The following is an 18,072-nucleotide window of genomic DNA, read 5'->3' on the forward strand; positions in this document are numbered from 1 at the left end:
AAAGACTAAAGTAGCTGGGCAATGTATCTGGCTAACGGAACGCTATAAATTTGCAAATAAAATCATGTGACATGAAAAAGCTTCAACGCTGGATATCCTGTTGCGCCATATGGGTTGTTCCACGTATGATGCCAAAGTATGTGTATCTTGAAAGCCCACAAAACGGTGCTACATAAGTGATAGACTCTTGAACATAAAGCAGAAAACATCAGATAAAGTACGCAATTGGAGATGTCTTATTTTCAAACGATTCCATTAAACTTCATTGAATATTTCATCTCACAGTATGCCACCTGGCAGATTGCTAAAGCGCCGTAGAGAAAAATGTTAACTTTTATCAAGAACCAAAAGTATGCAGCATACATGGCGTAGAGCAGCGACATGAAGACCATATGCAATACGCAAGGTCCAAGTGGGAACAATGGGCAAACAGACAAATGGTGATATTGTAGGATCTATGAAAGCTTGTTCAAATGTGGAGTACGATGCGAAATTTTAATTTGTTCTCTTTCTAAGTAGAATTTTTCATTTTCTTCAAATGAGATATAGGCCAGCTGAATGCGTGCGCCCAAATTTACAAAAAGAAAAAATCAACATAACTGAATGTTCCTACGAAGGATAACAGATTTAGTTGACTAGCATTGAGTCCTATAGACCTCGATAGGTTTGCGTCATAGGCAGCACACGAGTTCTAAACCTCGTAATTAAACGCCAAAAATTAACGAAACAATATTTTATTCTCCAATGGTTAGGATTTCACTAATCGCTATAATTATCTATTCAGCGCACACGTTTATAGAGCACAGGCTATACATACACACACTCACACAATGCATTCACGGATAGTCCTGGTTTTTCATCACCTGCTTTTACATCGCAGTGGAGCTGCTTCGACACGCTAACGTGCTTATAGGCGTATAACGTTTCTTTGCAGCACAAGAAAGTGAAATACGTTCAGCAGAATAGAATACAGACAGTGCAGACAGACGTTACACGAAGATGCTGATAATGGATCTGTATCGTTTCGGCTAATAGAACCTATAGACTCACATCGAGTTTTCCCTACCCCGCCATTTTCCTTCGGCATTGTAGGCGAGATTGGCCCTCTTCTATGACATTATCCTTACCGCCCTACCTGAAATTTCCCAGCGAGAACGCGTCAATGTCTTCGTGTGCTCGGATAGCCTCCGCCCTGCCGTCTAGCCGCTCAGCCTGATTGGTATAGCTTGAACAGATCGGGAGATTCTGCGTACGCCAACACAGGGTGTCTAAGAAAGGTGCTGCGTATATATTGTCTCAGATGGTTAGGGTCGGTAATATTGGCAGTGCGTAGAGAGACACTTGAGGAAGCTTTGTGGGGTTCTGCATTCTCCCTTTATTCGAAAGAGAATAGAAAGGGGAACGATGTTAGCCTCTGACTATTCCTGCAGAATGCTGCTAGTCCACTTCAGCCTCTAATGGAGTTGGATGAGTGACCTTGACGTAATGAAGTTGTATGACGACAGCGACGATGACAACGGCACTGTGAGCCGTGATATTAGCCTGAGGACTCTTATCCGACGCTAGAGAAATGGCTGGTCGTCTGAGACAACCCTATTTCCCATTTTCTGTTCCCAACTTGCATTGCTCCGTACATCGACCCTGCAAACCTTGCCCATGTAACCCCAAGACCAATGTGACAAACAGGAACACGGTCACTCACAGATGCCGCCACTAAAGCCCAACCGCGTTTCCACCAATTCTACCCCATCTTCTCTTCACTTCGACTCGGCCTCCTTGAGAGTGAGTGCCTGTCTGGCTGAAAGTGCCTTTCTGACGTCCTAAGACCGTCACCCTCCGCCTGCACCGTTGCTCTACCGCTCAACTTCTGTCATCTCAGGAAAGACAGTGCGGGACAGGAAGCCGGCTGCACATCGCCTACATTCTTCTTACTTTCCTTCGATACAAGACTTCTCTCTGTTCGCATCTCTTACTCCGATTGCCATCAAGAGGAATGGTAGATGCACAGACAACACAAAGAAAAAGACTCATAGCGTAAGACAACGCTAAAACTAAAGTGAGTGAAAAGTAAAGACATAACACAGACTGCACTGCCCGCTCATGCTAAAGTCGGGGGCATGGCTAACACTTCGGCTAAGAACGGAGCAAGGTTACTGCGGGGCAGGTTAGTAAAGCAAATAGAAAGGCGATAGCAGCAGCACACCGTCCTTTTCACGAGACTGTCTGTTTCCGTTAAACAGCAGCAGAAACAAAAGCAAGTTAGGTAAACAACTTCAGCCGGCTGTGTGTGGCAATCCGAAAAAACGTACGTAGAGCAAGTACGAAACTGTCTCAACTGCTGTATCGACCTTTTTCCGCATTTTCCACTGTTATCGCTACTAGTGCTTTTCTCAAAGCTGTCTCAGGCTGCGTAGCCTCGACTCGCCTCCCGCTATGCCACCATCCACGGAAGAAATGTCAACCCCAGCCGTGCACACGATGATGGCCAGATTGTATGTCAACATTCCGAATCTAGGCCAACAAGTTCAACTAACACAATGGAAGCGTCACCAGTGATCTGTTCACTTTAGCTTCTTTCGCTCAATTCCATTATACAGCCAGACTCTGTAGGCTGATAGTCGACCCCGGCTGAAAGGAAAATGATCCGTGTAACGTGCTTTACTGTTCCACATGAACGTATTTACTTTAATGTGATACGATATAGTCGTTCTGTGGAGCAAACAATGTAAAATGTAATCGTTCTGCTGTCTGAAAGGATTCATATAAAGCTGTATGGAAAATGTATTTTTATGGATTTCCATAATTCAGAATTCCTCCATAGGAAGAAGTAGGTCCAATAACTGTTTGTGTCTCTATTAGCATTCGTTACATACAGACTCATGTGTTCAGATACTGTTCACATAAAGCCTTAGGTAAAGTCCTGCGTTTCATACACGCATACGTTTAGACTAACTATATAATTCATTGAAGTTCGGAATCGGAATGACAACCTTTGTTAGCTATTCATCTTAGCTACTCTATAATCTACTTGCTTATAGTAGTAGCTGGCCTGTGACAGGTTTGTGTGACCTGATTTATATAGAAGAGTGAAATCGATAAAAATGCGAACGAAAAAAAAAATTCGCACTTAGAAGCTTCTAGTTCCCACTCACAAAGGTCTGCTAGATCGAACTATAAGAAATAAAACGTCGAGGACTCCGTAACGTTCTTCAGTGACCATACGGTGACAGAATTTAGAGGTAGCCAGCCGACCAAATCAACGCGGCATCTTCTTCGGAATAAACAAAAGTGACCGATTACGTAGACTGCAATGTTAGTTACAATAAAAAGGGTTTCAAGACACCAAAGCGAAGGGCGCTGCTACTTTATGATACTGTTCTTCAAACATTTAATTGGAACTTAGCAACCTGGCTGCTGTATAATATTGTACAGAACCTAATCAAAGCTCGTCCTCTTAAATCGATTAAAAGAGCTTGTTTGTGAGGTATTTAAGGGACTCATAAACAAACACAGACCTCGAGCTTTCATGAAAACCTTATAATATGGACTTATTGGACAGCAATATTGGTAACAAGACGGAGTACGCTTAACGAAGAAAGAGAGAAACGTTAAATCAAAAAGCAATATTGCTGCTTGTCGAATCTCAATAAAAATATTTTTAATGTCACAGTGTTATTGTATAACCCCGATTACAAACGTAATGAATCAGATGAATTTTCCACTAGGCAAAACATAAGCAAAGGCAAAGCATAAGGAATTTAAAAAGTAAGGTAGCAAAGACCTATTCTTTTTACCCAAAGCTAAAAGGTAATAATACGCCCCGTTCAAATAAAAAAAAGAGTAGAATCGAAAGGGTTTCTATGTAATAATCCCGGGCCTTAAAGGAAAACACATTTGACAACCCTTGAGATCATACGACTAGTTGATCTAAAACAATGAATATAAGTGTCGTTTTTTAGTATATCTCAAAAGTCATCAACTATGCAGCTAAAAGGTGCCTAACGCGGTTTCACACGCAGAACTCGTAGAATTTCTTAATAAGGCTGAGAAGAGAAAAATTCAACGAAAACAACCAGGTAAATGCTAGATAAAAATATCCGTATACATCACTTTATTGGTAGGCATGAGTCGATTCTTTACAACGGTTTCAAGAGTGGATTTCAGCATGTTTTCTTTAGTAGAAAAACAAATGGCTAACGGCGCCTTTATCTCCGCACAGTATTTTACACTACCGAATATCCAAGACCTCTTCATACATGTACAATTCGCTTCGTGCCTTAGTTCCTTCGATTTTTTGCCTGGTGTTTGCCAGTACAACTTGCACAATCTAAAAAAAAAAAACTGCCTCAACACGAATGTATATAGCTAACTGGAGTTATGATACAACAGTTCCTTTGAGGCGTCGTAACGGTGGACGCATATCACAGTTAATACTGACTATTAAGTCACTGTTCTTTTTCTGCATGCATAAGATGGCTCCAAGAGTCAATACCATCGTGACGAACCATTCAAGTTATGCCAGAAAATAGACATTTGCCATTAGTAAAATATTAAGTGCTGGCATCCTCTCAAAGACATGTCACTATATATTCTGGATCATACTCGTTGTGCAATAACTCATCGGATCAACACGTGTACAGGATTTACTATTAAAAAAGCATCTTCACTTGACATTTCACAGAAGATCTATTTTGCTTTTACCGTCATACTCTTGTCATTTGTTGTCAAACAGTCGTGTCATTACGTGTAGCCGCAGCAGTCTGAAATGCGCGTGACATAAAAAGGGACAATTTCCTTAACCTAAAAACACCTTCTCATCTCTTTCAGTTAATTATCAGGTTAACGTGTCATGTCTTCACGTCAGTTACTTATTTTTTAACTTACACACATTTGAAGGATGGTTACGATTCTTTTTATTTGTAGAATATCTCAAACACCGATGGCCACCTGCGTAGGCCTATCCGGTTTGACGATCGTACATTTTTTCTATACAAAATCTTCAAAGGGAAGAACCCTCTGATGTTTGGCATTCGGCAAAAACTAATCGCTCGTTCATTCCCGCAGCATTCGGGGTACCTTGATTTCGTCGTTATACCGTTGAAATAGGCACTTTCTTCTATAGCACAGCGAGGATGTACCTGAGTATATCACGTCCGATATCGACAACGCTCACAAATTCGGTAATTAATTCTGCCCAAATCCATTCACCATCTCACTAAACAATGAACTCGGAGGATACAACAATGTCCAAATACGAAATTTCACATAAATCTTTTAGAAAACTAGCAGTAACCGAACAAGAACGTCCAGGTAATTCGTATAGCCTACGATCTGTGCACAAATTGTTTTGTACAACTTGTGAACTGTAAAATGGTTTCTCCGAGGACCTCGTCCTTCTTGATTTATCGTTATTTTTACTACTTCATTTCCGTAATATAATGACAAAGCAAATAACATACATCAAATACAAAAGAAACCAGGTACAAAGTTACACAAACGTATTTCTGCTATAGCAGAATCCGGCAAGGGTTCATTCAATAGCGACATAGGTTTGTTCAAATATACAATTAAAAGTAGAAAAGGCGACTGTTTAATTGATCGTTGATAGTATGAATAGCGTTGCCATGCAGAGCATTTCCTGGGGCTTACGATTTTTAATCATTCATTATTGCCGTCGTATTGACGTGATCGAAAAGCCACTGCTGAGTTTTCAACGTGGCATCGCATGGATTCATGAAGATTTCGCGATTTCCAGGGTCAGCATCGAGGCACTGAGCAGTTATCGGATGATGAAGTTGTTTCGTTTCCTGATAAATAGAAAATCAACAGAAAAAAAGATCTGTTATAATAGACAGTGCAATGTGAACATCCATACATTATTTCTCTTCACTATTACGATTGACGATCGTAATAGCTACACGTTCTACTTGACGAACATAGAAGAATCTTAGTCTTGGCAAATAGATTTGGCGCGTATAAGGCGCAAACTTCTATGATAATGGCTAGTATTTTCTTTGCTGATATTTGTTGACTGAATTTAATGTCTTATCCCTCCCATGTTTCGTTAGAAGTGAGCACAGCTATAAAGATGGCATTAAATTCGAGACAACAAATTTCCCTATAGGTATCCGCTTGAACGGGGTGTGTACGATCGTTGCGTTGAGCAACTGAAAGACATGAAAGGGTGTGCCACCAAGTCTACAACCAGTAAATAGCCAAAAGTCTGTCCTGACTCGTTCCTGACAGCTGTTCCAGAAACTATACTTTCTCACCGCGCATCTGGGTAATATTGGAATGACCGTAATAGAAATCATTAGACTTTACAACTAATTACATATCGATAATCTTTCTATTCCCTGTTCAGGCTCTAATTGACTAGGACGACTAAACACATAGCCATGTAGTGTTTCTTCAACGAATTGTCCTGTCTCTCAGAGCTCGCGCCGACGCATAACGGTGTTTTTGTCTCCGAAAGACATCGGCAATGAAAAATTATCTAATGCTCATACTGATGAGTTATCTTAATTTCGCCATAAGTGCACTCACATATTGCTGAATACTAGTATCGAACTTCAGTGACTATAAATCTAAGCGTACAAACACGCGCCAATTCTCTTTGAAGAAGGAAATCAAAGATCGTACATTCTCGACAAGCTTTTAAATCAATGGCTATGTTGTGGCAAATACCTAGAGTTACTCTTTACACCCTCATACTTACTAAATTGTATTTGAACAGCTGATTGCCCTGCATTCCGTGGCAGGGCCAAAGGACGACGGGCGTACGCTTCTCCCCTGAGGACACATCCAGGCAAACGCTACGTTTAGCTGGTCGTAGATCTTGATGCCAGGTAAGCACGAAATTCTGTTCCCCTGAGCTACCTCCCTTCGAGCTGAGACATTCATCCAAGCCGAACTTGCCTTGTCCATGAAACTTGCTATCGAGGCACTGGTCCGCTGCCACATTACGTACTGAGCCCCATGCAAAGTCGGGAGGTTCAACGGGCGGGTATTTGAGAGGCTGATCAAACGCGATCTTTTCCATGAACCATTTAAACGGTTTGCAGTTGAGCCGTTCCCGCAAGGCTTTCTGCTTGGCTATACTCCCGTACTCGAGGTTACGATAATGGGGACGTCTTTGATAAAGGTATTCCTTGTACTCGTCCATCCATACTTCAGCCACACGGCGATAATTCTATCGGAAGAAAAGGGCAAAGCATCAAAAAGCTACATCCACAATTAAGGCTCGCATGTTATGTGCCGCTCACATTAATAGGAAATGCACACTACCTACCTGTAGCAGCAAGCTTTTTTTCCGGAAAAAGCTCACAGCAAAACTGCACGTTCTATGTGGAAAATGAAATACATTCATTGGTTAGCTTCATCTGTAGTGAAATGACTCCCATGCGTTACGATCTATCACTACACACGACAGTTTTCATAGTTTCACAGATAAACACCATAAATTGTACCCAAACACTGAGGCTGGGACAGGAACCCGTCCAGCAAAGTTCAAGATACACGTTTACGATTATAGCTCACTTATGACATCTATTTACACTTACCCTTCCAACAAAGTCTCCAATACCAGGATTAGGAAACGGGGCAAATTTTCGATAGATGTGCCCCACCCGCGAGCAAGGTGCATCCAACATCCGTCCACCACATTGCCAAATCTTGAAAGATAGCTCATACTGCTCTCCACCCCAAACATCCAGACCCTCATCGTACCCACCTGTAACATGCGAAAATAAGCATTAATAAAGGCACCTAGAGCGACAAGGATCATAAATCCTAAATGCCAACGGTAACCATTTTTACTGTTCAGCATATACATGTTGCGTTTGAGGCGAATTCGTTAATATGTTACGGTAATAAACCGTAACAGTCACACTAACACCTGCCTTTGCTAGCTTATCTTTTATTTTCTGTTTTGTGATCTTTGACTTTATGCACGTAACTTGAACCACCACTCTCTCTAATCAACATGGATTTCGAATCGCAAAACTCCAGAACAGCTTGGGAGAGATCTTTTTCAATTGTCAAGATGAGATCGGCTATTAAATACGGCTGGCACTTGGTAGTCGTACTATGGCCAGCACCTGCTAATCTTCGAATAGAACGCTACCTGCTTATTGCTATGTTCCCTTGAGATTTGTTCGCGCCGGCAACCGCATTGCTTCGTCTGCAATGGCGTCAGTAGTAGACTACGTCACTGCGCCCGCCAATAGTGTCCCACAGCAATCGACATGCAGCCCGTCCAAGCACATTGCTGTACAGTCGGATATGAGGTTTTTCAATATTATACGATTGTCAATAACATTATTATTACACAAGTACATACCAAGTTCCCAAAAGTATTCCCTGTTTATGGCAAATAGGCCCCCGGCCATGACAGGACTCTCAAACGGCTCCGTCGGACGTTCCCGATCTGATGGAAGTAGCGGAAGACGCTTATAGTACAGCTCCCAGTCGAAGGCTCCACGAGCGCCTTCATCCTGGGCTCGATACGCGAACGTCTCGTAGTCGACGACATCTATGAAGGGGCAAACGACTGTTCGTCGATTTTCCGCAATCGGCTCTAAAAAAGCGGAATGAATACGAATATAGTACAAGCATACATATAAGTGTGTAACATTAGGCGAATCCAGCAGCCTTTAAAACTGGACAACTTTCGAACAAAAATTATGATTTTTAATGTCTTCCTTTATTTTTTACATACGTATCTCAGCGCTCTGGACAGCCGTATATCTACCATCCGCGTTCCCACACGTAAGTCCTCTAACTATGGCTGCTCGAAGTAAATTGATAATGCGCTATCCATGCCCTCCGGTTGCCCCTTGTTAGGTCATAGAAAGCCCCGTAATCACACAAACTGAAGTGGGTTGAAGGCAACGTTGTATATTCTTCTCCTCAATTTAAAAAGTAGTTGAGGCATGGCGATAAAATCGTGCATTGTCGTCAAGCAATTAGACTGTCAGTAGCCGTGTCGACGGTTCATTAGTCTCTTGAGATTGTAGGTTGCATTCGTTGTCTCATTTATGGATAGCATCTCATAATAGCAAATGGCGCTGATATCCCTTGCAAGTATCAACATCATCGTACGTCCGAGCCAGACTTGAATTCTCTCCCCCATTTTTCCGCCTGCTTTTTTCTGGACAACCTTGTTTATGGCCACTGTATGCTGCAGACGGATTTTTACTAATTAAAGTTCCGCAAACCGGACATGGAACATATCTTACCCATTTTAACTGACCTGGAGTTAATATACGGGAGACTCTTTTTTTACCATGTCTCCGTATTCTTAGTATTTCGATTATATATCTGTAGCACATTATATGTGAAATATTAGTTTTAGCCTATTGAGCTTTTGGACTTCCAACTTAATTTCGTGAAAAGCTTTCTCCATTGCTGCAATGCGTTCTTGTACACCCGGTCCCTACATTCGGCCGTCCCTTCGCTAATTTTCAGCCTTTTTTTGAAACGTATGCACCATTTACACACAATACTTTCGCTTAGAATCTCCTTGCCTAATGTCTCCACAGATCTTCGATGAACTTCCTCAGCACTATGGCCCTCGAGAAACAATAAATTTTGCTACTGACAGTTGGTTTTTAAGACCGAAAAATGTTTTTTTGCCTCTGAGCTCATTTTTCCTGGAGTCTTCCTAACGTAAGTTATTTGTCAGTCAAATTTCAACTACTAACGGCGCGTAGTTCAAATACTATCTAATTTCAAACTTGTAACGGCCCCATAATAAGTATGTTTCTATGAATTTACAACAAAATCAATCGGACGACCGGAAAAATATTTATCATAGCGTATAGAAATAACATGAATAACAGTAATAGATTAAATAATATACTAACCAAGTAGCGGTGGTAGCCAGTTAACATTAGCCTCTGTGTGCGAATCTAGGAAAATTAGTACTTCGCCGACAGCGGTACGTGCGCCCATCAAACGCGCCCGAATGAGACCTTCACGTCTGCTAGCACGCAAAATACGCACTAACCTTCCGAATCGGGTACCAACCGTATCGTCCAACTCACGGCCTGAAATTTCATAGGGAGAGATAAATAATGCTATGTACTTACCAAGAAAACTACTTCAATGTAGACAAAATAGAAGCTCATCCTCGTGGTGCGCAGGTAGAGGTTTACAGTTAACGAGTATAGCTGAACTAAATTTCTGTTAGTTTTAATTCTTGTGAATTGTGAGATAGGAATGCTGAATGAATTTTCTATATGCCGTCACGCAACTCAAGTATCGTGACTGAAATATCCTTCTAACGCACGAACTCGATAATGATAGCCAACGATGACAGCTTTAACCTCCGTGACGGTTTTTCCAAAATAATAATACCCGCTGAAATGTTAACTCCATTAAAAGCCATATTTGAAACTCCTTTAACAAATCTTATCAATCACAATACGAAATCGCAGACTATTTGAAATATAAATGGAAATACAGTAAAAGAATATATGGTAGATATATTAGCAACTTCACTATTGATCAAATCTGCCCCTTCTGCATACCCTCCATATGCTACAATCTGTGGAAAATGGTAAGCTGCACGGCAATATCCACAATGGTTATTTGGGGACACATATGCAGCAGCATATTCCTTTGCGTGTTCTTGCTCTGCAGGTTCTTGCTGCATCTGCATACGGCCTCTTTTTGGCCTAGCAGAGTCTTCTACGCAGTGTTGATACCGCTAGATCTTCGAGATACGAAAAGGAACACTTCTAGAGTACACAATAAATCAACAATTCACAAATGTCTATGGACAATCCAACCACAAAACCCCTCTTCTCTGCGTCTGCTTAAACTCCTACACTCTGCAAACATAGCAGTAATCTATCCCTTCCATTGTCAAAACAGAGCAAAAAAAGTCGGACGCTGCATTAGCTTCCTTCCGAACACACTGACTACCGCCACTGCTCTTCTACCTTACTTGCTCAGCAGCTGAACCGCGCCAGTAACCTAGACCTTTCTGCCCCTAACCTGAACCAGCTTTTCGCCCAACGCTTGCGTGTAGATGCTCCTCTACCAGCGAACTTTCGTCCCCTCAACTGCCTTCCTACAATCGTAGGCTCGGCCACGCACGTGGTCTGTACTGACCGTAAGGATAGACTCGCGTAGGCTGTGCCGCTGCCGGCAGCCTTCCGCTCCACGCAAGTACTGCCCACTGGTCGATTCGAGGCGTCCCACGGCGATGGCAGCGGCGTTTATGTCGACAGTGACGTCGACAGGGCTTGCCACGTAAGCTGTAAAGAAAACGTTCAGGTCCAAGAGAGCCAAACGTCCCTTTTCTGCAGTTTCTGTAGTATATTGCAGCCGCTGACTAAGAATCAATCAGTCAATCGGGTCGGGTGATGATTGGTCGACTGGTCAGCCAGAAGCGACCACTGCATTTCGATGCGCAGTAGGACGCCCAAATACAGGTAAGATTTAGAAAAAGTGTTGCCAATCAGTAAACGGACACGGTGAACCGACATGTCGGGTGAAGGACAGTACGTCAATACTCCCTTATTAAAGCTTCGTACTACTACTACTACGACCACGAGACAAAGTATGTGTGTGCGCTAAAAAATTTTAGAACAGAAACATTTTTCTAAATTTCTGGTTTCGAGGTTACAGCTTTAAGCCTGACTTCCGTTGCCGCGGTCCCGTTCCGTTCAGGCAGGCCTCATGTCGATCCTCTTAACTGCAGGATACACGATACTGGACAATTTATAAAGGTCTACTTGGACTATAAATGATTTACTTTAGATTCATGTTTTACCTTGTAGAAGGAGGCAAAAATAATTATTTTCATAATATCCGTATGAAAACTGAAGAAAAGAAATTCAAAACTAACCTGTTCTGTTTTTTTTTAGCCATAAATTTGAAACGAACGCTATCCCTATCATTTATTTTTTTTTTTTCATTCGTTTTCGTTATCATGATGAATCCTTACATATCTTGGCCATGGTTTATCACTTACCTAGTTCAGGTTTATTGCTGAAGTCGTCGACGAGGATGACTTCCTTTATCAGGTGACGCGGCGAACGGTTTACTACACTGGTCACCGTTCGTAGCAGAGTAGATGGATGTTCGTTATGAAACGGTATTACAATGCTTACTGTAGGAAGCTGAACTAGATAGCGTTTTTTTGCGCAGCTGTAATTGCATTCGTTGCCGTACCGAGCCGCACGATTCGCATGAAGAAGTATTCAAGAGATCACAAAAAGAAACAAATTAGCAAGAGCACACACGTAAGCGGCGACCTTCACGGCACCTCACCATGAAAACAACTGCTATCAATGCTAGCATCATCATTTCTACTACGTATCTGACATATGCCCGTTTGACTGTTTGTTGGGCTACGTCACAACAACAGGTCGGACAACCACCTCATCCCTATCCCCCAATATTTCCCGTGATTTTTCTAGCGCTCCGCCCCTCGATGGTATTATGATACCCTTCTTAATTCACCCGGTACTATTGTACGCCCTGAGGATCAACAGCTTAAGTTACTGGTTCTATCCTAACAACGTTGCCAAGTGAGTGCTCTTCGTGCCGAAACAATTTTCTGTAGCGAGAAAAGGAAAGTGACTAAAAAATGGAAACAGAAAATGTTTAAGACGATTGCCCTTCTGTCGAAAATGATTGCAAGCACAGTCGAGGCGCGGCGGAAGGCCCGATTCAAAGATGGTACAGGACGTCGAATGTGAGATAGATAAGCATACATCAAAGATGAACTATTAACGCAGTACGAATCAGGCTAAGTAAATGATCCTTACTCAGGATGTCGGATATCCGGCACACTCCTATTCAGTTTGATGAGATCCGATACCGCCGCATTGAAGCCATTCATCTTTGAAACAAACAAGACAGCAATGGGGTCACTTCACGAATTGAAAACAGCAAATACATGCGTTATATTTATTACGGCTTGCCGTCAATGAGTGTTACTTATGTCGAATTTATCATCAAGAACTTTCAGGATAACGCAAGTACAGGTCTGCAAAAATTCTCACTCAGAGGTCGATCACTTTCTGTTTTGTACCATATAATGACACTGAGCTATTACTCTGTCTAGAGATGATCAAGGCAGTCTCTGTATGTGTCCAATGTTATTGTATTGAAATCTAATGCTATTTGAAGTGGCTGCATAACAATAGATCTTGCCAAGTTCATTTTAAATCGTACCTTGTAAAGGCGTTCTTTGCGCTTCTCCGTTTCCAAATCTTTCGGAAGCTCGACGGCCAAACCCTGTTCTCCTGGACCACGTGCGGCCCCATCGGTGATTGCTTGTGCGTAATCGTGCCAATCGGCACGTCCGTTAGCATCCACCTGTAGTGGCCCCTTATTAGACTGCAGTGCAACTGGCAATGGAACTCCCTGAAATATGTGTATATGGGTAAATTATGAAAAATGTTTGTCGCCCTACTTTTTCAAATAAGACACATAAATAGACTTGCTTATATATGTTTGCGTACGACGTAGCGGATCGTTATACTGTAACACAAAAACACTCAAAAATGGCGTTTACGTATGTGTCCTGAAATTAATACTTGGAGAAATCGAAGTCAAGCTAGAATTCAAACGACGAAATAAGTAACATGTCTAATTCGGACTAAATAGTTTACGTTCAGCGTTGCTTTCGTACGATGTGTTTCAAATGAGTCCTAATAGCTATTCTTGTCGGGAGCGATGGCTGGAAAGGCTGTTGTTCAATCGTACCCTTGTCTAGTTTAAAAAAACCACGAGGGAGGTCTTGTGTCGTATCTTTATCATGTCCCTAATAATTCATAAGTTACGTAATTTCGATTACGATAGGTTCGATTTACTCCAACTCCATCAATTTATACAGATAGCAGTATTTTGGCTGTTTAATTACAGGCTTGACCATCGAAGAACATGCACAAATTTTTCCGATCACATTGCTAGTAGACGAATACAGAGCAAAACCCCTAAACAGGATGCAAATGCAAATACAAATGTACATGGTCAGCGTCGACTTTTAGGGCAAATAAGGCGAGCCAAGTAAAATATAGCGACAATCTGGGGATAGGTGTACGCGGCTGTTTGCGCTATCAGCGGATCCTAACCTACCCCGATCAGTCAGCACCTGGCGGCGCTCTGTGGTCTGTCAAAATAATATGCAGTCACAACAGATGTCATTTCCAGCTGTAGTCGTAGAAGCAGCATGCTTGCCAACCACCAGCGCCACCGCCACTGTTCGCAGAATAGCTATAAATAACAAATCTGACAAACATACACACACACACACACACGCACTTGAATCGGAAAAACGATAAGGAGAAGAAGACATCGGTAGAAGAAAAGAAAAAGGATTCATGCGTAGGCACAAAGGCAGGAAGGATGCACATAAACATGCCAAAAGACGGAAGAACAGACAAGCACAGGTGGAAAGGGACGACGGACAAGAGGAGATAATGGGTGTGCAACAACAAACACTCTTGGATCTGTTGTTGTGCACTATGTGTTGCCTTTTCGTCGGGCTCGCTCCTTCTACCAGGGGCTTCTAACACATGGACGCATACTTGTACATAATGCATACAAACGCCAAAGGTAGCAGCACATTACAAGGAAGCGCTCTCTGGCATAGCTCGCTGCTAACGAGAGTCTACTGAAGTGAGGGCGCCCGTGGTGCTAACAGTAGGGATCTTCGCTATAGCAGGAAAAGGGCGCAGGTTCTATTCAGTTGCGCGAACACAGCGGACGCGGTGACACTGATGCTTATAATAATAAGAGTGATTTCACTCCGTCCGGAATTGTGCACCAAACACAGGCAACAGCTCATGGGAAAATTTACTTTAGTCATTTTGCTATTTCTGATTATAATCAATGGTGGGGACGAATCTTAAACAACGTCAGAAAACCAGTGTCGTCTCGTTTTTTTTTTTTATTAATTAGATCCGAACCGAAGCGATTAGGACAACCTCTGCATAGTTCTTCGTGTACATTTAAGAAAGGCAGACAAACAACTATACCGGGACAATAGTAACCGCTAGCATAAGCGGAAAGAGATGGTAAGCGACCACAAGGAAAAGCGAGTTTATCACACAACTATACCAAATGTTCCGTCCAATAAAACGACAGAGTAAAAAAAAGAAAAAGAAGAAGGGTGCGCGGGTTTCACGGAGAGCAAGAATACGGCTTACAAAGCAATCCATCAATCAACAGAAGGAATGGATGATGTTTTCAATACTCGATATAAAGTTTTCCGTATTATATCTGTGCAGGTGTAACATGGTGGGCAAGATTTACAACTAAAATAAACATTTTAAGCTTTACTGTCCAGCATTGTCGTTCAGTACTGCTTCAAGCTTTTTCATATCGCTTATTGGCTACTAATATAACACTAAGAGCTAATTACCGTGTTAACATTATTGGCCTCCTGCTGCTGTTGCCTGTAGGCAAAGTTGTCACCAGCAGCATTGACCTGGATGACGTATGGTCCTCCTTGCTCATTATCGATGCCTTTCGTGATGAAGGCCGTTAGCAGTATTAGCGATACGGCCCCCACCGCGAGTTTGAGTACGCGCCGGGGGTTCCGGCGCATCTTGGCGGTAGCGACGGCCTCGACCGGAAACGGCGGAAGGCCCACGCCGTTAGCCGAAGCAGTCCTTCCGTAGGCCTCTGTTGGAGCAATCACACCCACCAATATACCGATAATGACAACAACGACCGCTCGATTCCAGTCCCTGTGGGCGGGAGCTTAGATTTCTACAACAGCTGCAACCTTTAATAGCGATACAGCCCTCCTGACCTCCGCTGTAGCACGATAGTCGTGTTCTGCTAGGATTTGCATGCGTGGTGTGGCGATGATATCTGTTCCTCTTGGCGATGGTTTTGGCGACCAAGACGTACCGCCGCTGTTTTGATGGCGATACTTGTACAATAACAATGGCTTGTCTCTTTAGCCTTGCACCGTCGGTGTTACTTACAATTGCCGAATAACTTGAATGTTGTTGCTGGTTACTGGCTCCAGCTGTTACAGAGGCAATGCGGCGGTCTGGCTGGTGACCTCCTCTCTTTGTCAACGTACGCTGGGCGGGCTTCGATGAAGACAGAAACGGTATAATAGTTGCAAAGGCTTGACTCTTGTGTTTGAACGCGAGTTTGTACTATTGCTGACGCAGCTGTTACGGTTACATCGGCAACGATGTTGCGATGACGGTTGAGGTGACATCCAAGGCCCTGCAATGTCGCATTTCCCTGAAATGAAACAAAAAAGAAATATTTATAAAAAAAACACATACTGATTGGAACGACGTGACGGACTACTGTGGTGAGCATTTTTCAACTGAACCTGTAAAGTAACAAAACATGCCTTCGCTATCAATGGCATATAACACACGCTATGATCTCATTCCAACCAGCACGGCATATGAGATTGAGAAAGGTCACAGAACGCATGAACGTATGACGTGACGAGGTCGTAAACGTCACTTCATCTCCAGGTACCGATGTGACTTGTTAACCTTTATACGGCTGCTGGCAGTCAACAGTTTCAACTAGGTAACGGTTCCGGTGTTTGGCAGAATTTGTAACAGCATTCCCATATAAAAGCTATTGTGCTTTTCATACCTATTGTAAGCTGGTTTTAAATAATAATAATGTGCGTAGTAAGATGCCATTATCATTATTATCACTACCGCCGCAATAACTTGAAGGACCCAATAGAAGGGCAACTACATGCCCTACCGAATTCGAACCAGTATGTTTCGATCCTTCTTACGTCATCCAGCTAAAATCCTGTTTTAATGATATCCACCTTAAGCGAATCGGTGTTGTTATACGCTATTTTGGGTAACGGCACCGGTACAATAGCTCCGTTTAGTGCTTATCGTAAAACACAATGTTCAATGTGAAGTTCATCGAAGTTTATGCTCATATAGTAATAGCTGGTTAGATATTTCTGTCAAAGACCATTCTTAAAGGAAAGGTTTTGCTAAAAAATAGTTTTTATAGTTTTAGATCCCTCTAAAAAGCATTTACCGTACTTGATAACGATTATACGAATAATGACTTTTAATGTTGTTTAGACGATGTTTCTGTTAGTAGGCCTTGCTAAGGGCCTCTACTGCCATTTTACGCAGTCCTCTACGAATTACTATGTTCCTTGAAGTATAATGGCTTGCTTAACATTTGCTTCAGTCCCCCACTAAAAACACCATTCTTCGCCGTGTGGCCTAATCGCCCCTCTGCTCTATTTCTTTCACATCCTATCTATTGCACCGAAGCATTGCTGCAGCAATCTGCCAGTATTCTTGGACCTCGGTCTCAGCCAGTCCCTTTTAGAACCCAATTTCTGTGTTGTCTTTCCCTCGTGGTGTGTACATCTTTAGATGCCCTGCCGCTTGAGCCAGCCGGCTCAACCCAGAGCGGTCGGAGCAGAGCCGTATGCCCCTGTTTGTCTATGCTTCATCGGGCGAGTGCTTCCCGCTTTCGTCATCGACGGCAGTCGGGAGGCCGTGTAGGCCAGTCACATTTTAGGCCTTAAGCAGTCAAGCTAGTCAGCCGACTCAGACTCAGACTGAGTCAAGCTGGGCCAAGCCAAAGCAATTCACCGACCATCGCGTTGGTGGAGCCGCGCCTTCACCACCGCCATCGGGTTTTCTCGTTCTGGAAACCCGGGAGGGTCTACGCTAATGACTCTCTGCTCCACCCTGCCGCCCCCGAGATCCCTTTTTTCAATCACCACGCCCCCGTTCCGCTTCCACCGATCCTACGACCGCGGCAACGGGTTTCGTTAATACACTGAACGAACACACGAGTACGGTACCGCTACGAACCTTAGATGCTCAACCATTTCCTGCTGGTAGGAGGGACGGTAGGGCTTTTGCAGTAGAGCGCCACCGAAACTGCTACCTGCGGGCTACCTTTAGGCTGCTTCCCTAAAATCCCAATCCTTGGGTAGTAGTCGCCGTCGTTGTAACAGCAGTGGCAATCAAAGGCTACGACCGACCAACACTCCAATTGGGCTGTTACAAGCTTAGACAAACAAATTAGTCCACTGGACAACCACGCCACAAACTGCGCGGAAGGCCTAGACGGACC

General features: G+C 43.0%; 2 protein-coding genes across 6 annotated transcripts in view; both read right to left on the reverse strand.

The window, feature by feature from the left end:
* Positions 1 to 4,077: 4,077 nt before the first annotated feature.
* LOC111252080 (putative polypeptide N-acetylgalactosaminyltransferase 10) lies at positions 4,078 to 16,022 on the reverse strand. Its single transcript, XM_022809480.2, has 9 exons — positions 15,386 to 16,022; positions 13,192 to 13,383; positions 12,783 to 12,856; positions 11,984 to 12,159; positions 9,867 to 10,049; positions 8,342 to 8,578; positions 7,563 to 7,732; positions 6,719 to 7,192; positions 4,078 to 5,807 (listed from the first exon to the last, which is right to left on the reverse strand). Exons 1-9 carry the CDS (start codon positions 15,569 to 15,571, stop codon positions 5,655 to 5,657), a joined length of 1,845 nt encoding a protein of 614 aa, XP_022665215.1. The 5' UTR covers positions 15,572 to 16,022; the 3' UTR covers positions 4,078 to 5,654.
* Positions 16,023 to 16,048: 26 nt separating this feature from the next.
* The window catches only part of LOC111252086 (uncharacterized), a 34,299-nt gene continuing 32,275 nt past the window's right edge, over positions 16,049 to 18,072 (reverse strand). For 2 of the 5 annotated variants that reach the window (XM_022809502.2, XM_086992232.1), the window contains one exon: positions 16,049 to 16,227. In XM_022809502.2, the coding sequence (XP_022665237.2) occupies positions 16,049 to 16,227 (179 nt within the window). The remainder of the gene's footprint in view (positions 16,228 to 18,072) is intronic. The other 3 variants (XR_015329847.1, XR_015329862.1, XM_086992336.1) reach the window with 2 other exon arrangements.

This window comes from Varroa destructor, unplaced genomic scaffold (assembly GCF_002443255.2).
Source record: "Varroa destructor unplaced genomic scaffold, Vdes_3.0 BEIS01000001.1, whole genome shotgun sequence".
Classification (NCBI taxonomy): Eukaryota; Metazoa; Arthropoda; class Arachnida; order Mesostigmata; family Varroidae; genus Varroa; species Varroa destructor.

Bases quoted from the DNA above. Each gene is read 5' to 3' on its own strand.
- LOC111252080 (XM_022809480.2), bottom strand. From the start codon at position 15,571: ATGCGCCGGAACCCCCGGCGCGTACTCAAACTCGCGGTGGGGGCCGTA. The intron at 13,384-15,385 runs GTAATTAGCTCT...CACATATTTCAG, and splicing joins AGGCCAATAATGTTAACACG to GGAGTTCCATTGCCAGTTGC. The intron at 8,579-9,866 runs GTTAGTATATTA...CCGCTTTTTTAG, and splicing joins CTGGCTACCACCGCTACTTG to AGCCGATTGCGGAAAATCGA.